Below are 23,992 nucleotides of genomic sequence, written 5' to 3'. Positions count from 1 at the left end.
TTTTGAAAATTGGGGTGGCTAGGTGGTGCAGTAGATAGAGCACCGGCCCTGGAGTCAGGACAACCTGAGTTCAGATCTGGCCTCTGAAACTTAATAATTACCTAGCTGTGTGGCCCTGGGTAAGCCACTTAACCCCATTTGCCTTGCAAAAAAAATCCTAAAAGATTTTGAAAATCAGGGAAGGGAGAGAGAGGAAAAATTGAGAAGAGAAATGAGGGAGATACAGGAAAAACATGAGAACCAAGTTAATAGCTTAGTCAAGGAGATCCAAAAAAAAGCTGAAGACAATAATGTACTAAAAATTAGTTTAGGTCAAATGGATAAAAAAAAAAGTTCCAAAAGTATTTAATGAGGAGAAAATACCTTAAAAAGCAGATTTGGCCATATGGTAAAGGAGATAAGAAAGCTCTCTGAAGAAAACAAATCCTTCACATGTGGAATGGAGTTAAAGGAAGCTGATGACTTTATGAGGAATCAAGACACAATAAAACAATATCAAAAGAATGAAAAACTAGAAGAAAATGTGAAATATTGAAAAAAACAACATATCTGGAAAACAGAAACAGGAGAGACAATTTAAAAATTATTGGGCTAGTTGAAAGTCATGATCAGGAAAAGAGCCTTGACTTCATTTGTAAAGAATGTCTACAGGAAAATTATGCTGATATCCTAGAAGCATTGGGTAAAATAGAAATTGAGGGAATCTCCTACTGAAGAGATCCAAAAAAAAAAAATAACCCAGGAATATTGTAGCCAAGTTCCAGAACTCCCAAGTCAAAGAGAAAATTCTACAAGCAGCCAGAACAAAACATTTCAAATATTGTGGTGCTGCAGTCAGGATTACCCAGGACTTAGCAGCCTCCATTTTAAGAGCTTATAGGGCTTGAAATATAATATTCTGGAAGGCAAAATAGCTTGGGATGCAGCCGAGAATCAACTACCCAGCAAAACTGAACATCCTCTTTCTAGGGAAAAGATGGACTTTCAGTAAAACAGGGGAATTTCGGATGTTCCTGTTGAAATGACCAGAGCTGAACAGAAAGTTTGATCTTCAAGTACAGGACTCAGGTGAAGCGTAGAGAGGGTGGACAAGAAGGGTAAATTATGAGGGATTTAATGGTGTTGAATTGTGTGTATTTCTCCATGGGCAGATGATACTGTTAATACTCATATGAGCCTTCTCATTTATTAGAGCAGTTAGCAGGAGGTTTTATAGTTGAGACATAAAAGAAAGCTGAATTTGAAGGTATAATATATTTTTTAAATGGAGTCAATGGGTGAAAAGGAAATGTACTGGGAGAAAGGAGAGGCAGAATAGACTAAGATAATTCATGTAAAAGAGTCAAGAAATAGCTTTTGCAATGGAAGGGGGAAGGTGAGAGGGGGATGAGGAAGCCTCATTCTCATCAGAAATGGCTCAAAAAGGAAACAACATTATACATACATACATACATACATACATATATATATATATATATATATATATATATATATATATATATATTTAATAGGGCATAGAAATCTAGAAGAAAAATGAGAGAAAGGGGACAGGTGGAAGGCGGGGGGGAGGCAGGGGACAAGGTGAGAAAGTATGTTATGGGAGAGAATAGTCAGATATAATACTTTTATTTTTTGCAAGATAATGGGACTGGATGGCCTGTCCTGGACATGGGGAGGGGTGGGTGCTGGGTCTCTGGGGTGGGATGTAGGCTTGGGGCCTTTTGGCCCTGGGGTCTGTCTGCTGTGCCACTTGGCTGTCCCACAGCACACTTTTGATGAGGGACAGAGTGAAAATAGAAAGTACAATTATTGGTAGTGGGGAGAAATGGATGGAGGGAATTACAATCAGCAGCATCAACTGTGGAAGTAACTTCTCTGATGGACTATCCAGCACAAGACAGAGCTGATAGTATCAGAACAGAGACTGAAGTACATTTTTTTCTCTTTCAGTTTATTTCTTGTGAGATTTTTTATTTTTGTGGGGGGAGAGGGGATTGATTATGTTTACTCACAACAAGACTATTTTAGTAATGTATAAATAAAAAAGTAAAATTAATAAAAAAGAAAATCAAAAAATACAAGAAACTGATCAAAGAATAAATCTTAGAAACAACAGATTTCATGGAAGAAAATTACAATGTGGAGTCAATGTTTCATGACTTATGAGCTGTAGCTAAAGCAGTCCTTAAAGGGAAAAATTTGTCTCTAAATTTTTTCATCACAAAATAAAGTATAGATAAATTAATCTGTCATATAGCTAAAAACTAGGGAAGCAAAAGATAAAAAAGAAAGCAATAAATAAACTTCAAATTAGAAATCCAAAAATCAAAGAAGAGTTTAAAAAAATTGAATGCAAAAACAGAAAAAAAACCCTTTATTTTGGCAAAACTTAGAGGTATTTTTTAACTTATAAATTAATAATAATTATTGTAATCACCTCCCCTGAGTTTTAAAAGAGAGAATACCAAACTGTTGGTATCCAAAAAATGAAAAGGAATTCATAGCAGTTGAAAATGAAATTATCAAAAATTATTTTGCCTAATAATATGCCTTAAAACAGATAAATTGGATGCAGTGAATATTTCCAAAAATATCTAAGGTAAGGGCAGCTAGGTGGCACAGTGGAGTCAGTAGGACCTCAGTTCAAATGTGACCTCAGACACTTAATAATTACCTAGCTATGTGAGCTTGAACAAGTCACTTAACCCCATTGCCTTAAATGTAAAAAAATTTTTTTAAATATCTAAGCTACTCAGTTTAACAGAACAAGAAATTCATTATTTAAATAATTCAATATCAGAAAAAAGAAAAAAGTCATAAACTTCATTGGGGGTTGGAGGAACAGGACCACATAGATTTGCATGTAAGTTCTATTACACATTCAAGGAAATATTAATCCCAGTATTATATAAACTGCAAAAACTGGAAGTAAAGGGTTTTCAAACCATTTCTTTGATAGAGATGCTCTTCACACTTAAACCAAGGAGAAACAATGATGAAGAAGATAAAAACCATAGTCCAGTTTTCTTTTTTTAAATTGATGCAAAAATATTAAATAGAATGTTAGCAAAAAGGATACAACACATTAAATATATTTTCACTATGACCAGGTTGAATTTCTATCAAGCATGTAGAATTGGTTTACTATAAGGAAAACTGTAGGCATCATAGGTCATTCAATAATAAAACTCATGTGAGTATATCAGTATGTGATGAACATTTTGACACTCCAACATCCATTTCTGTTTTTAAAAAATTAGAAAGTTAGGAATAAATGACCTTTTCTTAATCTGAATGGTAATTACTAAAAATTAAGGGCCAACATTTTGTGCAGTTAGATAAAAGACTGTGACTAATGGTTTATACAGTGAACTCAAAAAAAAATTAATGGAAACAATTTCAACAAAGTTAGAGGGTATTTTTTTTAAGAAACCACATAAATCATCAGAATTTCTTTATATTACCAACATAGCACAGCAGGAAGAGCTAAAAGTGAAATTCTATTCAAAATAATTAAGAAGCAATCATCAGAATGATTTGTTACTGATTTAAAAAACAGACAAATCAGTCAAACAGATTAAGTACACAATGTATTGAAAAATAAATTTTATTTTTTATTTAGTACCATATAGTTTAATACCCTAAGTTGGCAACTCCTGATGTAAGATCTCAATTTTCAATAAATCTACTGGGAAAACTGAAAAGTAGCCTGGCAAAAATTAGGTATAAAATGTCATTCTTACTAAATGCCAAGATAAATTAGTACATTACTTAACTGTAAAAGATCTGAAAAAAGCAAGAAAGTGCCTTTAATAGCTATGAATAAAAGGGAATTTCATAACCAAACAAGGGATAGAGGATCACAAAACATGGACACTTTTGATTAAATTTAAAAAGGTTTTGCTCAAATAAAACCAGTACATCTAAAATTAGAAGGGAAACAGTTAACTAGGAGGGAAATCTTTATTTAACATTTCTTTGATAAAGGTCTTTCCATCCTTGTTTTTCTGCATTAGCAAAAGTTTTTGTTTGTTTTTTGGTCTTAATACATGGTAAGTTTTTGTAAAGTTATGTAAATATATGTATTTCTTTCTGTTCTCATTCATTCAAATGAGATGATAGTTATAAAACACATGTATGACCTGGCACATAGTTGGTGCTTAATAAATGTTAATTTAATAATTGTAGAAGGCCTGTCATATGTAACTTCTAAAATTCTGTTGACTTTTTAAAATTGCTTTTTGTTGTTAGTCTTAAGTTTGAAAGGACTACATACTATTGTTTTACTATTTCCCCCTATAATTTAGCTTTTTCTTTAATTATTTAGATACCGGGCTATTGCTTTATATATGTTAAGTACTGATATTCATTTTCTATGGTACTGTTCAGCATAATATAAGTTCCCTTTGTATCTTTTTTGAGTTTATTTTTGCTGTTTTCTGATTGCTTCTTCTGCTTCCTTTTTTTAAAAAAATGTCAAATGTTTGGGCTTTTTTTAAATAAACAACTTATTATTGGATTCTGCTTTCTGAATACACTCTGCTGTCCCCTTATTTTATAGGTGAGTTCACCCTATTCACAGTCATACTTATTCTCATTGATCTTTTTCACTCCATCCTGTTCTTTTAAATTTTCCCCCTTCTTTTTTTACTCTTTGCTCCCTGATGTTTCCTTACAAAGGGAGAGAAGAGAGACCCTGTTATGGGGAGGGAAGGGTGAGAAGAGCTAGGTAGAAAAATATAGAACTCAAAACCTAAAAAAAAAAGATGAATGTTAAAAAATATCTTTGCATGTAATTGAAAAAATAAAAAAAGCCCCCTGCTCTTTATCTGCCCAGAGCTTAATCACTGATAGACATTTCTTTTTTTCCTTTTAAACCCCTCTTCATAATCCATCCTTAGGGCTAGAGTTTGTTTTACTTTTGACTAAACCCTTCCTTGATATGTCTTTACCTTTTCCCCCCATTCTTGCCCCCTACATATTCTCTTATTTCTGAGTTGAATTTTATGTATTTCTCTACCCATCTTTGTATTGGATATTTTACTCTACTTTGATCAGTTTAGATGAAAGTTCAGTTCAATTGTCAAATATTTCTCCCACCATCTTCTTAGTTTCTTCACTTATTCCAGGTAATACATGATTAAGATAAGTTTCCTTTCCTGTCCTCCTTCTCTTCTTAGTCTTTCCCCTCCCATTAAAATGCTTCTAAGTCTTTCAATAACCCCTAATTCCACTAGGGTTCTGAAAGTACAATTTTTTTCTCCTCATATTAGAATACTAATATTTCATCTTTGTTATGTTCCTTTCAATTGCTCATTTGAATTTAGCTTTTTTTATTTTTCTCTTGACTTTGTATTTACTTTGTATTTAATCCTTGGTTTTTAGTAATTGTCATTCAGATTGATTTACTCAGTTCATTTTTTATAAGGAATAATCTGAAATCCATTATCTTATTGAAATTCTATTCCCCACCCCCCAGTAAGATTGAATTCAGTTTTACTGGTAACTTATTCTTGGTTGTAAGTCTGTATGTCTTTTGCTTTTGGAACATTGTGTTCCAAGCTCTACCTCCTTTGAAGTAGTAACTTTTAAATAATATAGATCATGGTTTTTCCTTTTTATTGCTTGAAATTTTTATTCCTGGCTTAATTAACTATTTTCTCTGACCTAGGAGCCTTGGATTTTTTCTGTGATGTGTCTGGGAGTTTTCCTTCTGGAATTTATTTCCTAAAATGACTGGTAGATTCTTACTATTTTCACTTTGCCCTCTGGTTTAATGGATGTGACCATTTTCTTTTATGATCTTTTGAAATATGATATCCAAGCTCTTTTCTTGAATGTGGCTTTCAGGTAGTTCAGTGATTCTTAAATTATTTTCCTTGATCTGTTTTCTGTATTTTTTATTAGTAACAGTAGTGGAGCCATCATAGTTGGACTCAGGCTTTCATTAGTAGATATATCATCTAATAACTATCTAAAGTAGTTAAAGTACCTGGACCTCAACAAATATATATAGAGGAGGAAGGAATAGTTCCACAGAATTGACAAACTGTTTTTACCTATTCTTTCATTTCCTGTCACCACAGCTATCAAAAAAAAAAAAATAGAGAAAACTTTTTTAAAAGAGTGTTTCTATTAATAGTAAAAGGTATAGAAAATATAAGAGTTCTATTGTTCTGGATGTTAAAAGTGTGTTTGACTTTGGACAAAATGTAGCTTCCAACATTCTCCTTAAACAAAAAGAACCACAAATTCATTCCAATCATACCAAAGTCTGTGACAGGTGTAATAACGGAGACAACCTGCAGAGAATTAACACTAAACCAGTCATAAAACAGGAAGACATATGCTTAAATAAGGGATTTGCCAGGGTTACAGAGATTCTCATGCAGAGTCCAAACAGAAGAATTTTTTTCAATGACATTTTCCCACATGCTCCTATTTGCAAATGATTTTAAAATTGATATTATGCCTCAAATTGGCACTGTAATCAAGGAATCACAAAATTTCCTTGACACTGAGTTGATAGATCACCTAGACCAAAGATTACCTGAACAAAAATTATTCTAGACTATTCCTAACAAGTAATATCTACTCTCTGCTTGAAGGCCTTTTTATTTCATTTATTTAAAGCAATGGGATTAAGTGATATGCCCAAGGTCACACAGCTAGGGAATTATTAAATGTCTGAAGCCGAATTTGAACTCAGGTCTTCCTGACTCCAGAGCTGGTGCTCTATCCACTGGGCCACCTAGCTGCTCCAGTGATGTATTTATCATTTTGATCAATTAGATTTTTTTTTCTTATATTAATCTGGATTCTCCTTCTACAACCCATTATTTAACTTTTCTTCTGAAGACTGAATATCCTTAATTCTTTTTTCTTTTATTTAGTATTTATTTATTCTCATTTTGTACAAATAATGTTTTTTATACATTAATAAAATATTCTTGTTTAAGAATAAACAAAATACCCCCTCCCCCAAAAAAATATAGATTTACTTGAGCAATAAAGTAAAGGGGAGAGGAAAAAAAAGTAAAATTAAAATTAAAAAAATAATAGTAATAATTGTAGGTTTGACCAGGTGCCGCAGTGGATGGAACACCAGCCCTGGAGCCAGGAGCACCCGAGCCCACATCCAGCCCCGTACACCCAACAATCATCCAGCTGTGTGACATGCAAGCCACCCCAACCCCACTGCCCTGCAAAAACCCCCCAAAAAGAAAAAAAGACCCAAAATAAAATAAAATAGTAATAATAGTAGGGGGCAGTTAGATGGTGGACAGAGCACTGACCCTTGAGCCAGGAGCACCTGGGTCCAAATGCAGCCTCAGACACCCAACAAATCACCCTGATATGTGGCCTCAGGCAGGCTACCCAGCCCCATTTGCCCTGCACCCCCCAAAATAATAATAATAATAATAATAATAATAATAAATGTGTTTCAGTCTGTGTTCCAACACCACTAACTCTGTCACAGGTGGATCACATTCTTTAGGATAAGTCCATCACAAGTTACTTCCATATTTTTCCACCATTGCCATTGTTGATCACAACTCCCTCCTTTCATATTTCTCCACTACCATGTACTATATTTCCTCTCTCCTTTCACTCTGATTCTGCTGTAGGGTAGCTGAGTGGTGCAGCAGACAGTTCCCTGACCCTAGGGCCAAGAGGCCCCGAGCCCCCATACCACCCCTTAGGCCCAGCATCCACCTGGCCCTGTGGTCCCATCCAATCCCAGCCCCTTGCAAGAAGTAAAAAAGAAAATGTGTTATATCTGACCACTCTCCCCCCATGGTCCATCCTCTCCTCCATCATTCACGTCCCCACCCCTTCCCCCTGCCCCACCCCTTCTTACTCCAGATATCTATACCCCATTGAGTATATATGCTGTTTCCTCTCCTAGTCACCTCTGATGAGAGCAAAGATTCCCTCATTCCCCCTTGCCTTCCCCCCTTCCATATCATTGCAATAGCTCATTGTAATAAAAAAAAATCTTATTATATGAAATATCTTGGCCTATTCCCTCTCTCCTTTTTCTTTCTCCCATTACATTTCCCTTTTTTCTATTGACTCCATTTTTATACCATATTTTATCTTCAAATTCAGCTTTCTCCTGTGCTTCATCTATAAAAGCTCCTTCTACTTGTTCTGTTAATTGAGAAGGTTCATATGAGTATTATATCAGTGTCATTTTTCTATACAGGAATACATGCAGTTCATCATCATTAAGTCCCTCATATTTTCCCCTTCTCCTCCAATCTCTATGATTCACCTGAGTCCTGTATTTGAAGATCAAACCTTCTGTTCAGCTCTAGCCATTCCAACAGGAACATTTGAAATTCCCCTGCTTCATTGAAAGTCCATCTTTTTCCCTGGAAGAGGACATTCAGTTTTGCTGGGTAGTTGATTCTCAGTTGTATTCTAAGCTCTTTTGCCTTCCAGTATATTATATTCCAAGCCCTACAAGCTTTTAATGTAGTTGCTGCTAAGTCCTGTGAGATCCTGATTGCAGTTCCACAATATTTGAATTGTGTCCTTCTGGCTGCTTATAATAGTTTCTCTTTGACTTGGGAGTTCTGAAACTTGGCTATAATATTCCTGGGTGTTGTTTTGTTTGGATCTCTTTCTTGGGGAGATCAGTGGATTCTCTTCATTTCTATTTTGCCCTCTGCTTCTAGGATATCAGGGCAATTTTTCTGTAGTAATTCTTTGAAAATGATGTCAAAGCTCTTTTCCTGATCATGACTTTCAGGTATTCCAATAATTTTTAAATTATCTTTCCTAAATCTGTTTTCCATATCAGTTGTTTTTTCAGTGAGATGTTTCACATTTTCTTCTAATTTCTCATTCTTTTGGTTTTGAAGTATTGAGTCCTGATTTCTCATAAATTTATCAATCTCCCTGAGTTCTATTCTTTTTCTGAAGGATTTGTTTTCCTCAGAGAGCTTTCTTATTTCTTTTTCCATCTGGCCAACTCTGCTTTTTAAAGTATTCTTCTCCTCAATAACTTTTTGAACTGTTTTATCCATTTGACCTAAGCTGGTTTTTAGCATACTATTTTCTTGAGCATTTTTTGGATTTCCTTGACTAAGCTGCTGACTTCATTTTCATGTTTTTCCTGCATCTCTCTCATTTTTTTCCCCAGTTTTTCTTCTAACTCCCTCATTTGATTTTCAAAGTCTTTTTTGAGCTCTGTCATAGCCTGAGCCCAATTTCTGTTTTTCTTGGAGTCTTTAGGTGCAGGAGCTTGTGCTTCCTCATCTTCAGATTGAGTGTTTTGAGCCTTCTTGGGCTCACAGGCAAAATATTTCTTAGTGGTGTTCCTGTTTTTTCTCTGTTTACTCATTTTCCCAGCCTGAGCCTGTTTTGGGGGTGCTTCCTGAGCTTTTGGGACACTCCCAAAAGGATCTCAGTGTGTGAGGCTCTGCCCTCTCTCCTGGTCTGTGGATGACCATAAGCGCCCCCCTCTGCCACAGGGCTGAGGTGGGGGAGGCCTGCTGTTCTATAGGGGGGCCTAGACTGTGATCAGGATCTGAATGTGGTCAGAACCTCAGCGTCCTGTTCCAGGGACAGAGGACAGAGCTGGGCAGTCTCTCTGCTCCCTTCCTAGGCTCAGAGCACTCATGCCCTGGGTGCTCCTGCTTACCTCCTTCTGTTTCCTGTTCCTGGATCTGGGCTGCCACTTGACCATGTTGCTGGCTGTGTGCCCTGAGGGCTGGGCTTCAAGTGCTCACTCTGGCAGAGGTCCCCCGCTGTTCCCCCAAGTTGTGCCCAGTGCTCCCCGGGGCGTAGGTCAGGAAACACCCCTGCTGCTATGAGCCATGGCTCCCAGCACCCTGGAGCTGCCTCCAGGAGGCTGAAGTTCTTTCGCTCTGCAGGCTACCCCTCCAACCCCAGGGAACAGAACCTTTCCACTCTTTTCCAGGTTACTTTGAGTAGGAGAACTGCCTCACTGGGTCCCTCTGTTTATTCTATCTCTGGAAATTTTAGTTAGAGTCCTTAGTTTGTAAGTTTTATGAGAGAGCGCCTAAGATAGGATCTCTCTTGTCACCATCTTGGCCCCACCCCATCCTTAATTCTTTTAACCAATCATCATAGGACAATTTTGAGTCTTCTCACTGTTATCTTTGTCCCTTTCTGACCCCTTCTCCAGCTTGTTTATGTCCTTCCTAAAATGTGTTACCTAGAACTGAACATTTTTCTATACATTTCTCTCCAAGGTTGAGTACAGAATACAAAATACCTTCTTCAACCCATCTTTGATAAGATATTTTTTATGGCCCTGGGCTTGAACACATCTCTTTTAAAGGAGTTCAATATATAATATTCTACTTTTGGATAGCTCTAAAAATTGGTCATTAACTCCAGGTTTAGTCAAAATCTAGCAACCTGTTACTTCTTTCCCTATTCCCTCCCCCTTATTGTTCCTAGAAATGTCCTCTGAAGCTAAACAGAATGATCACTTGCTCTTGCATATGAGTTTTTAAAAATTTGAAACCATTACCTTTGCCTGGTACCTCAAAGGGTTTTAGCAATGGGCAAACATTTTAAAGAGGAATTAGAAACAAAAAAAGTCATTGACCATGCATCATCTAATTTTTCTCTTGAGCGAATTAACATTTTATTTTGATAATTGCCATTAAAATATGATTACTTAGAAGCAATCCAGCATTATCCTATTTTACCTCATTGCCAAAATTATCATATCAATTATGATTGCAGAACTATCATATCTAAATGTAAGAATTTATAGCTACATTAATGTGGTAGGTCATAGTGGTTTTAATACTGCACAAAAAATTTGACTTTGTAATGTTTCTAAGTATTTAATTCTCTGATATAACATGTTCAAATTTTCTGCTCTAAGATAGAGCTCACAGCCATTTCTAGTCTCCACTAAAATTATATTTTCTTATGTGATTGTTAGCGTAGCCCCTTACAAGATCCTTCATACATAGGGACTTAAATTACTTTTTAATTTCCCATTTTTCCTCAGAAAGAAGAAATAACCTTTTTTAGCTATTATTTTCTAAGCTGAATCACTCTGAAACAGACCATTTTACTTTCTTCTACCAGTGCAGTTAACTGTACTAATAATTTTTATTATTGTAATTAGTAACAGTATAGATATACTCTGTTGTACTCCTTGGTTCTTTATTCTCATCTTCTTGACTGAAATTACTGAGTTAGAATTCTCCCTTTATTGAAAATGCAGCATCCCATTTCACTTCTATAATCAACACTTTATAAAATGATGAGTTAAATAGATTTTAAAATAATATTTTTGTGAGGGATCATAAAAGAAAAGTCTTGGACTTAATTTCTTTATTTTTTGAATTTGTATTCCCATTCCCAGTGCTTATTGATTGATTAAATAGAGAAGAAAACAAAAGCAAACAAATCTTGCCTTGAAGGAGTGTTTATTCAATTAACTAGAGGAGACAATGTTTACATATATGTGTATACATATTCATAAAAATGTATGTATATACAAGATACATAAAAACCAATACACGGTAACCTTGGATGGGCTATCACTAGCAGCTTGGAAGAACCAGGAATAGCCTCATGCAAAAAGTATTCCTTTCATTGAGACTTGAAGGAAAGAAGGAATACTAAGTGATGGAAGACAAGAGAGAACATTTGGGAGCATAAGCTAGTGCAAAGACATGGAAAAAGAGATGGAGTGTTGTAAAGAACAGTAAATTTCAGATTAGTGTGACTAAATCATAGAATGTATATAGGGCAATAATGTATAAGAGGACTGAAGAAAAAGAGCAGGTTGTAAAAACTTTATATATAATTAAAAGTTTATTTAATCCTAGAAGAAATAAGGAGGCATAGGAGTTATATTGACAGTTTTAGGAAAATTGCTTTGGCAGTTATGTGGAGAATGATTTTATGATTTAAGAGTTATCTGTTGGAATAGCCCAGATAAGAGATGATGAGGATCTGAACTAAAGTAGGACTGTGTAAAAGTATAGAGAAGGTGATGATTGTGAGGTTTTGTGTTGAAAAAAATTTATAGCTTGACAATTAATTGGATTATGTGATGATGTAAAAGAAAGTTAAGTATCAGAAATGAAACCAAGTTTGAACCTGGGTGATTAAAAGATTGAAGGTACTTACCCTTAACAGAAATAAGAAAGTTCAGAAAAGGATTGGATTTGGGAGAGGGGAGATGTGGTAAAGTAATGAGTTTGAGATGCCTGAAGGTCATCCAGTTCAAGATATCTAATAAGAGGCTAGTGGTTCAGAACTAAGGTTCAGAAGAAATGCTTAGGATTAAGAATTTCAGGTAATGGGGGCAGCTAGGTGGTGCAGTGGATAGAGCACCAGCCCTGGAGTCAGGAAGACCTGAGTTCAAATCCAGCCTCAGACACTTAATAATTACCTAGCTGTATGACCTTGGGCAAATCACTTAACCCCATTGCCTTTCCAAAAAAACCCCTTAAAAACAATTTCCAGTAGTTAAGACCTCTTTCTGTCCCTCAATTCATCTGCTACATATCTTCCATTCTAGCTAGATTGTGATCCCCTTCCCCATCCTACCCTTAGAAAAGTAACCAAAAGACTGCTTCACTCCAATCTTCCTTGGTATTACCCAATTCCCAAGAGATAGATGTTGGGAACACTTGGCCCCTTACATTGCTTAGATAAGGAAGAAATCATTCACTACAATCCTTGCAGTAAGTTGGTATGTTGCTGAACCCCTCAACGTTCATGCCACATTTCCCATCTGTAGCACCCCCCCATCATTTTATTTAATGAACAAAAATCTATTTCTTTTCCTCCTCCCTAGACCTATCATTTGTCTTAATAGACAGAATGTTTTTTCATCAGTCCTGAAATTTTGAATGATTTTCATACTGATCATATTTAGAGTTTTCAAAGTTGTTTTTATATAAATTGTTTCTGCTTCTATTCATTTCACTTTTTGTTGGTATATAAAAGTCCTCAAAGTTAATCATTTTCATAATATTGATATTATGTGTAAATTATTCCATTTCTGTTCACTTCACTCCAAATCAGTGTGCATATTAATCTTTGCTTATTTCTTACAGCACAGTAATAATCCATCACATTTGTATATCACAACTATTCCTCATTTGTTGAACTTTCAATTAATTTCTATTTTTTTGACACCACAAAAAGGGCTACTATAGATAGATAAAGGACATTTTTCTCTTTGATCTCCTTTCACCAAAAGCTTAACAGTGGTATATATGAGTCAAAAGACATTGTATTATTTAGAAATTTTACATATAATTCCAAATTGCTTTCCAGAATGGTTATACCCATTCACAGGTCCACTGATAGGGCATTAAAGTACCTTTTTGCCCACAGCCCTTCCAAAATTTATCATTCTTTTTTTTCATTATCTTTTCCATAGATGTGAGAAGGTATTTCAGAATTCTTTAATTTATATCTCTAGTTAGTAATGATTTGGAGCATTTTTAAAATATTACTGTAGGTAATGTGTATCTTTGAACTGTTTTTTTCATATCCTTAGGCTGTTTATTAATTTGAAAATAGCTTTTATTCTTATGAATTTGAATCATTTCCTTAAATATTTTGGAATTGACACTATACTGAAGAAACTTGGCCACAAAGATTTTTTCTTTTTTAATTAATAGGAATGTTGATAAGCTACCTGACCAAACTCCTCCTTCATAGTTTAACACACTCCCACCCAGTTAGACCCTTCCTATCCCAATGATTCTGAACTCCAGCTATCATTAATCAGATTCTGTTTTCTATTCTTCTTTATCCTTATCACCTCAACCCAGCCCTCCCAATACCCTCCTCTGAAGCTATCCACCTCTTCCACTGTATTTTCTGTAATACCTCTTCATAGGTAACAAACTTAGTTCCATCTTAAATTCTGTCCTTTCTCATTCTTTACATTTTTGGCCTCTAATTCAGACCTGACTCTCTCCTGAGAACATAGTCTCTCTCACCACCTTACTGAGCATTTTCATTTATTCCCTTCCCCATCTTCCATCATTTAATTTATTTACCAAGCAGGGAAGGATAAGTGTTGGAATCACTTCTAGTTTAGAATATGACCTCATTATAAAATCTCACAAAATAATGGATACTTATTATATCAAGATGTATTTATACAATTAATTTGGAGAATATCATTTTTTTTAGTATTTTACAAGGCAGTAGGGTTAAGTGACTTGCTCAAGGTCACACAGCTAGGTAATTATTAGTTATCTGAGATCAGATTTGAACTCAGGTTCTCCTGACTCTAGGGCCAGTGCTCTATTCACTATGCCACCTAGCTGCCCAATATTATCATTTTTAATATTAATTTTACTCATCCATGGAATGAGTGTTTCTCCAGTTAATTAGGTCCTCTTTTATTTTGGCCATTATAGTTTTATAGGTGTCATAAAACAGGTCCTATGTATTCCCAGGTAGGTTAATTACCAGCTATTTGATAGTTTCTATTATTGTAAGGGAGAAATTTTTTTTATATTGTCTTGAATTTATTTACAAGCAAATAAGAATGTCTTTGATTACAAGTTGATCCTACAACTTGCTAAATTCATCTATTTTCTCTTTTAATATTTTGGTTGAGCCAGCTGGATTTTCTAGTTAAATTATCATGTTATTTGCAATAATGATATTTTTAACTTTCTTTCACATGTTAATCTCCTGAATATCTTTTCCTTGGCATATTACAGTTGCTAGGATTTCCAATACTATGTCAAATAAGAGAATAAAAAGTTTTACTTCATACCTATTTTTAGTAGGAAATGCTTTTAATATTTTCCATTCTATATTATGATAGCTCTTGGCTTAAAAAGAGATATTTTTATGTATTGGAAAAATATCCCATGATATCTTATTTTTTTGTGGTTTTATCATCAATATTCAAATGAAAATGATTTTTCTACATGTTTATTTGTCTTGTTGTGTTATTAGGTTTTTTTCTTTTTTTAAATTTTGGTCTTTTTTTGATGTTGATTAGCTTTGATTTTGTTTAATCCTGACTTGGTCATGATTAATACGTTTCCTAATGCACTGCTGTATTCTATTGGCTAATATTTGTTGCTAGATTTTTTTATCTATATTCATTAGGAAGATTAGTTTATAATTTTCAGTGTAATGTTTAAAATTTTCAGGGTATATTTTAATTCTGCACTATATACCTACCATGGACTTTATTACTCTCAGAGATTTTTTTTTTTTAGGTTTTTGCAAGGCAAATGGGGTTAAGTGGCTTGCCCAAGGCCACACAGCTAGGTAATTACTAAGTGTCTGAGACCAGATTTGAACCCAGATACTCCTGACTCCAGGGCCAGTGCTTTATCCACTACGCCACCTAGCTGCCCCTTACGCCACCTAGCTGCCCCTACTCTCACAGATTTCTAAATACTCTTCCCTCTCTATCCTTTCTGTCACTTTCTGCAGTAGCAAATATCAAATGATCTTTTGATGAATCATTTAATCTGAAATTTTAAGTTATAAAAGGTGACAGCAAATGGAAGAGTAACTTAAATTTCTCCTGTTTATTTACTTTATAGCTAGATGTCGGCTTAGTTGTCACTCAGTGACACATCTTCTTGTTTTGCAGGAACAGGAGATATCGTGGCTGTAATGATTACAGAACTGAGGGGTAAAGACATTTTGAGTTATCTGGAGAAGAACATCTCTGTACAAATGACAATTGCTGTTGGAACTCGCATACCAGCAAAGAACTTTAGTCGTGGCTCTCTTGTCTTTGTGTCAATATCCTTTATTGTTCTGATGATCATTTCTTCAGCATGGCTGATCTTTTACTTCATACAAAAGATCAGGTACACAAATGCCCGAGACAGGAACCAGGTGAGTTGCCCATTCTCTTCAATATCAATGCTTGAGAACTATGTTATATGACAAAGAATATTTAATCTTTTTTACTTCTGTTTTTAACCTTTTAACTTTTTGAGTTGCAAATTTTTCTCCTTCCCTCCCTTCCCAAGACAGGAAGCAATCCAATATAGGTTAAACATGTACCATCATTTTAGACATATTTCCATATCAGTCTTATGAAAGAAGAATCAGAAAAACCATGAGAAAAAAAAACCTGGGAGACCATTCAGAAAGCTATTACAATAGTCCAGACAGGATGTGATTAGGATCAGATCTGGTCTCTGACTGACAGAAAAAGGGAACATGTGAAGTGCCATAGAGGCAGCATTAACAAAACTTATAATGAGAAGAGCAGGGAGAAGAATGAAGAGAAAAAGATGACTCTGAGGTTACAAGCTTAAGTGACTTAAAAGAATGATGGACCCTCAATAGAAATAGGAAAGTTTGGAGGAGGGATTGATTTAGAGGGAAAGATGAGTTCTGTTTTTGGATAAGTTGAATTTGAGGTATTGGGAGATACCCAACAGGCTTGTTAGAGTTTTAAAACTGAGGTTCAGAAATGAAATTAGGGGTGTGTGTGTGTGTGTGTGTGTGTGTGTGTGTGTGTGTATGTATGTATGTATGTATGTATGTATATGCCAGGAGGACCTAAATTCAAATCTGACCTCAGATACTTAATAATAACTCAGCTATGTGGCCAACCCCACCCCCCAAATTATCTTGCAAAAGCCAAAAAAGAAAGAAAATCAGAATGAGTCATTTTTCTAGCCAGGACAACTTAAGAATACAGAGAGTTCTATAAATACTGCTGACAGTTCTGGTAAAAGTTATCAGTTATGAGCAATTATGATTTCTTTCCTCTTTCTGACTGAGTTTAGAAATCTCAAGATTTCAACTCTTAAGAAAATAAAATCTCTTTTGGGCTAATTTGCTATTTTCATTTAGATTCAGACAGCTCCCATGCCATTAGTTAAAGATTAAACATAATATAATGGAAAGACAACTTGGTAAAATCACAAAACTTAGGTTCTACTGTTGGATCTGCTTTTTACTAACTTACTTGATATCTCTGAACCTGTTTTCCTCATCTACAAAATGGAGATAACATCCATCTTCTGTCTGCCTTATAGTACTGTTTTGAGGATCAGATCAAATGAAGTAATGACTATAAAAGCTTAAAGCCATTTAAATATAAATGTTTATTTTTTTCATGTTCTCTAATAAATAGCAGTTAATCCTGGGGTATAAGTGAAAGTCCGAAATCTACACATTTCTAGAAATAATGTGTCCTTCAGGTGCTTCTGCCTTGTGCCCTTTATGATCAGGATGCTCTCCTGGATGCTGTTTCATCAAACTCTCAGCTGTGGTTCATGCCATTTCCTCCTTAGCTGTGAGCCTCAAGGGGTTTATGGAAGAAGTCCCCCAAACTATGTCCATCCCCCTCCAGTTCTAAAATCATGGCCTTTAATATGATCAGTCAAAACGCCTCTACCATTATATCCTGCATGGAGAGTCCCTTTTACTTTTCCCCTGTAACTTTCTGGACAAAAGTACCCCTCCTTCCCTACTATTCCACTATATATTAGTACTCCTCTCCCTTTGAGAATACAAGCTCTTTAAATAAAAGGACTTTCTCTGCTTTTGTATTTTGTCACCAGTACTTAGTAAGCATTTAATAAATGCTTTTTTGTTCATTCTTCAGTCTAGTAACAAAGTAAAAAAAGAAAAAAGAAAAAAATTGGGTTAAGCATAGAATAAACTGTTCAAGTTGAACTTTGGCTCTCTACTTCTTTTTAAATTTTATATTATTTTCAATTCTGCAATTTAACACCAAAAAAAGAATGCTTTCATATATATAGCATAACACACACAAAATAGGTGAAATTATGAATCTCTTTTTCATATTATTTGCTTTTTAAAAAAAGTTTACAATTATTTCCACACATTATTTTCAAAACTTTCTTGCTTTGTGCTTCCTTCTGAACTTCTTTCTGTTGTATTCTGTGTATTTTTAAAATAAAATATTTCAGTAGTTCTTTCTGGAGGTGGATGGAAGGGGAATATCACAATGGCTAACTTCCCCATCCTTCAATATAAAAACCTAGAAAAGGGGTGGGGAAGCCCTTTTAATAGTGAAGCAATAGAAATCCATAAATGAACATGCCCACAAAAGTGTATCTCATTCATCATCTTAAGTCTGTCATCCTTTTGTCAAGAAGTGGGTAACATATGGAGATAGTTAAGTTGTATTGATCAGAATTCTTTATTTTATCAAAAATATTCTTGACAATATTGTTGTGCTTATAACAGTTGTTCTTCTGCTTACTTCAATTTGCATAGTTCATACCACCAAGGATTCTCTGACTTCATTTGTCATTTTTTATAATATAGTAATATTTCATTATATTCCTATTCCACAGTTAAGCAGTTTCCCAAATTATGTGTATTCCCTTAAGTTACTCTTCTTGCTTCCAGATCATGAAGTTTCTTTGGTTTACAATTATTCCCTCATAGACTTCTTTTTTTAAATTGTCAAAATCCATTCCTTTAATTGTAGGGTCTAGAAAAAATCAATGCAGTTAAAATCATAAGGGAAACAGTTAACTAGAAAAAGGTTTTGAAGCAAATTTCTCTCATAAATGTCTCATTTCCAAGATCTATATGAAGTTGATTCCAGTTTATAAAAAATAAGAACATTTCCCTTGTGATGTATGGTCAAAGGATATGAAGAGACAGTTCTCAAAGATATTATCAACTAATCTGAAACAAATGCTCTAAGTCACTATAATTGGAGAAATACAAATTAAAGCAGCTCTGAAATTCCACTTCACATTCATCAGATTGACAAAAGTTGACAAAAATGGAAAGTAGTACATATTTTAAGGACTATTTGCAAACAGGCACATTAATGCACTGCTAGTGGAGCTTTGAGTTGTTATCTACTCTTGAAAACATTTTGGAACTATGTCCCCAATGTCACCAAATTGAGTACCATTTAACCCAGCAATACCACTATTATCTAGGCTTGTATGCCAAAGAGATCAAAGAAAAAAATAAAAAGACCTGTCTATACAAAAATATCTATTGCAAATCTTTTTTGTAGTAGCAAAGAACTGGAAATTAAAGGTTGTACCCATCATTGGGGAAATAGCTGAACAAATTATATAATGTGATGCTATTGTGCCATTAAAAAATGACAAAATAGGGGTGGCTAGGTGGCGCAGTGGATAGAGCACCGGCCCTGGAGTCAGGAGTACCGGAGTTCAAATCTGGCCTCAGACACTTAATAATTACCTAACTGTGTGGCCTTGGGCAAGCCACTTAGCCACATTGCCTTGCAAAAACTTAAAAAAAAATGAATGGATTCAGATAAACCTGGTAAGACTTCAGTGACCTGATGATGCAGGGTCAAGAGTGCAGAACCAAGAAAATTCTACAACGTTGTTACTGCATAAATTTTCCTGGTAACTATAGAGCAAATATTTCAGAGAACACAGTAAAAGAGGTAATAATAATAATAATAATAATAATAATAATAATAATAATAATAATAATAATAATAATAATAATGTTTGTCCTTCAGCTTTCAAAGAAGACCATGACATCAGGGAGGTGATATCATGACGAGCACATGAATTAATTTTTTTAAATACTTTTTTCTTAAATTTTATTTATTTAAGGCAATGGGGTTAAGTGATTTGCCCAAGGTCACATAGCTAGGCAGTGATTAAGTGTCTGAGTCCAGAATTGAACTCAGGTCCTCCTGACTCCAGAGCTGGTGCTCTATCCAGTGTGCCACCTGGCTGCCCATGTAAATTAAATTTGAGTGGGGGGGTGCTATGCTAAGTCACCAGCCTCACTTTCCCCTCAAGAGCCATCTGGGTCCAGTAGCCAGATATGAATCAGGATGACTGGAGATGGCCCTGGATGTAGGGCAGTCAGAGTTAAGAAACTTGCCAAAGGTCACACAGCTAATAAATGCCAAGTATCTAAGACCAGATTCAATCTCCCATCCTCCTAAATCCAAGGCCAGTGCTCTGTGCACTGTGCCACCTAGCTACCCAGTGAAAGAGGTAGATAGATCTGGTAAGGTATATTTGGTAGGTAGAGTTGAAGGGAATGAGAATAAGAACAGACGGTGAGGAATGGGGGAACAAGGTTTGTATAGAGACGGCCAGATGTCTCAGAATCATTGGGATGGAGAGAGTATGATGGAAGTATTCTAACCATTGAGGAATGAATTCTGCAAGGCCTTCCTTAGAAACCCATCCTCAGGGCAAATTGTGCTATTAGGTCCTGAGAGGCCCAACTCAGATACAGCCTGGGAGAATCCAGACAGGAGGTAGGACCTGGTAATTTGTGGTGGGTACAATCTGGGGAGAATCACTAGATTACCACAGAGCAAAGATAAAAGTCTTGACCGGGTAGCCTGAATCCAGAACAGATGTGATGTTCTCTGGGAAGTCTCGGGGTGAACATTGAGACTACAGGTAACACTGTAAAGTAAGAATAGCTAGTACCTTTTACATGTCAAGCAAAGGCATCTGTGAACTGCCAGTGAAGGTTTCCAACTTGGTATTTCTTGTTTGACCTCCTGTTTTGGAAAAAATTATTTTGACCCACTGGTTTGGAGAGGAGAGAGATTAGAGGCAAGGAAAACCAAATAGGCTTCTACACCAATTAATTTAAGAAGTGGTGATAGACTAAATTAGGGTGGTAGCAGTATAAATGTATAAAAGGAGACTGATATGAGAGTTACTGTGGGAGTAGAGTCATGAAGAACTTCCTTGAGGAAAAATAGACAGCATGAATTTTAATATAGATCCCAGCCAAAATCAAGTCAAAAAAACTCTCATGTGGTAGTTAGATTTGAACTTCTATCGAATAGATTCATCAGTCTGCCTAAAAAGTGACACTTAACATTAAATCGAAAGAATTCTCCCTTAGCATTTCAGAATCTAGGCAATCAGCTTAGAAATAAAGGTTAGTGAAAATGCAATGCATTTCACAAGATAGGTGTAGTAAATGGATAAAAGAATATTCAAGCAGTCAATACCTTGTTCCTAAATATTTTTGTCAGTTATGGCAGATTAAGATTTATCCTAAATTTGTCATAAAAGATCAGAAACTATTTTAATGGCCTGTTCTAATCATTTACCTGTGAAAAAGTATGTATTTTGTTTTTACAGTGGATAAATATTCATTAGAAATAGGTTGAGGGGAGCTGATTTTTCTTTTGATTAGAAAAGTTAAAGACAACAAATTCTTGTATGTATTTTTAGTACTACTAAAAAAATCTTTTTTGATGCCTCATCATCATAACTATTCCAGTGGAGCACAAAATCTAGCAAGACCACCGGATATGAAAGTCTTAAAAATATAGTTTCACAATGGATTGGTCTGTCTGTCATCCAAGCACAACTTGGTTCAGAGAGTTTCCTTAACTGATTGATTATCAAGTGATAAACATTTTTGGCCAGGAATGTTCACATAAAGATCATCCTACTAAGGCATTGAGGGGGTTGTGTTTTACTCTATTGCACACAGTTTGATTGTGAACCCACCAACTTGAATGGAAAATTTGGGTAAAAATTCTAATTCTACAAAGAAGAGTGGGAAGTTTTAATTCTATAGAATCCTTTCCTGAAAGTAAATTTACTAAGAGCAGAGATGGAAATGTTGTCTTAACAGTGGAAGCCTAGAACAGTGAGTGAGATGCAGTTGATCCCAATGAGCTTTGAAAAAACTTCATGGTTTCTCCCAGGAGTCTGTCACTCTATGATGGTACTTTAATTAGCACTCAGTGTGGTGCTTGTGGATGATGAAGGATTAAATATAATTGCCATCTGGTGCAGGCCACAAAAGTACCGAATTTATTTTAGGGCATTTGTTTTGCAACCAATTGTAGACTCATTTGAAAACCCTACCACTCCACTGCAAAGTGATTTTATGACCTTTTTTCCCTCCTTTAGTTTTTCCAAAGGTCAGAAGAAAGATGATGAAATTTTTATGTGGTTTAAAAAGCTTAGCTTATCAAAGTTTAATGAGAAAGTGGCAGCAGCTAGACTCTGTTTAATACACTTGGGTATTGTAAAGGAGAAGCCAGGACTGTTAGCAGTGGGAGAACAAGTGAGTTCAAAGTTAGACTTCCCCTGACAAAATGTCATTGTGAAGCAGATTTTTTTTTAATACCAAATCTACTGCAAAGTGAAATGGGGAAAGAGGGTCAAGAAAAGTACATGAAGATACTGCAGCCCAGTTGAGAATGGAAAGCATTTTGTGTATGTTAAAAGGGGAGGATAAATTACAAATTTTTGATGATTTTAGTTAGTTTTTCAGGTTAAATGTTTTGCTGTTCTTCTTCTAGGAACATTGGAAAGTTTTTTGACACAAATTTTGAAATTTAGCATAGACCAGATAATGGCTGAAATTTCTTGTCCTAATTTTAGACATAAAGATGAGATGAACAGTATATGTATTTTTCTAGAAATTTGTCTGTTTTCTAAAATTTTCATTTTTTTTTTTCTGTTGAATTATTTAATGATTTGTTTCTGGTAAAGTAGATCTTAAAGTAATCTTAAAGCAAGCATCCCAAAGTATCCTTTGGCAATAGTGAAGTAAATCTCTTATCTATTGTTGGGGCAGTATCAAAGTCTACATTTTCAATTTCCCTTTAATGAAGTTATTTTTAAATCCTAGTTTTGAATAAACATTTTTCAAATGTACTTAAGTAGGACTTTAAAACATATTTGGTAAGGCCAGGATAACACACAGGGCAGTGTTCAGAAAATTTAGAAATAAGTCTCAAACTCTGAAATATAATCTGTTTTTCTTATCTAATGTGGAAAAAAGGGAAGAATTCCTTTGAAAATGGACTTTTTTATGTCATAAAAATTTATGTTCCTATATTAGGGGAATTCCAGATGAAAAGCATACAGCTAGTCATCCATTTGAAAACCCCTCGGAATTTTGCCTTCTTGTATGATGCTATTAGATACTGCTTCAGTTCCATTCAACTAATATTTCTTGAGTTAATTGTTTTTTGTCTCTATCCTCCAAAACTGCCTGATTAATCCTCCTGAAGCACATTTCCATTCTGAACTTTCAATGACTCTTTATTGCTCATAGAATAAAATTCATACTCCTTTATCTACACTTAAGACTTTCCATAATTTGGCCTCATCCCTTTCCAGTAGCACCCATCACTACTCCCCTTCACTTTACAAGTTTTTAACCAAGTTGAAATAATCATTTTTCCTTTAGCATAATCCATATTTTCCTAATTTTATGTTTGTATAACAGTTTCCTTACCTACTAGATCTACCTACTCAGTTCCTATTCAAACTTTCTAGGGCCAGATTAAGTACTTTATTCTTGAGGCATTCCTTGATTGTCTTCAAAACCTGAAATAATCTCATTCTTCTTAAAAGTCGCATAGCTCTTTGTACTGACTTACTGTATTTTTATATCCTGATTTCTATTATAATTATTTATGCCAATATTCATCCTGTTTTAATCTGGGAGGCCTATAACAGAGTTCCTGCTTTACTTTGTTTTTGTACCCTACCTACCCACCCACTCAAGAGTCTTATAAATAATGTGGTTATTTAGTCATTTTTCAGTCATGTCTGACTCTTTGTGACCCTGTTTGAGGCTTCCTTAACAGAGATATTGGAGTAGTTTTCCATTTCCCTCTTTAGCTCATTTTTAGATGAGGAAACTGAGGTAGACAGGGTTTAGTGACTTGCCCTCGGTCACATAGTAAGTGTCTAAGGTCAAATTTGAACTCAAGTCTTCCTGACTCCAGGCTTGATGCTTTATCCATTGTACTGCCTAGCTGCCTCTCATATATAATAGGTAGCATCAAAACATTTATTGATTGAATGATAAGAATAATTTACTACAAACACTCAAAGATTCCTCTCCTACATTTATATATTGAGGGGTTTTTTTTGTTTTGTTTTGTTTTTTTAGGTTTTTGCAAGGCAAATGGGGTTAAGTATCTTGCCCAAGGCCACACAGCTAGGTAATTATTAAGTGTCTGAGACCAGACTTGAACCCAGGTACTCCTGACTCCAGGGCTGGTGCTTTATCCACTGCGCCACCTAGCCGCCCCTGT

At 35.1% G+C, this 23,992-nt stretch overlaps 1 protein-coding gene across 3 annotated transcripts in view; it reads left to right on the top strand.

The window, feature by feature from the left end:
• The window catches only part of RNF130 (ring finger protein 130), a 131,133-nt gene that overhangs the window by 50,843 nt on the left and 56,298 nt on the right, over positions 1 to 23,992 (top strand). For all 3 annotated transcript variants that reach the window (XM_074212194.1, XM_074212192.1, XM_074212193.1), the window contains exon 3: positions 15,596 to 15,846. In XM_074212194.1, the coding sequence (XP_074068295.1) occupies positions 15,596 to 15,846 (251 nt within the window). The remainder of the gene's footprint in view (positions 1 to 15,595; positions 15,847 to 23,992) is intronic.

The sequence above is a fragment of the Macrotis lagotis genome, chromosome 1, assembly GCF_037893015.1.
Source record: "Macrotis lagotis isolate mMagLag1 chromosome 1, bilby.v1.9.chrom.fasta, whole genome shotgun sequence".
NCBI lineage: Eukaryota > Metazoa > Chordata > Mammalia > Peramelemorphia > Peramelidae > Macrotis > Macrotis lagotis.
The sequence above is the reverse complement of the archived record's forward strand: the minus strand, read 5'-3'. Positions and strand labels throughout refer to the sequence as shown.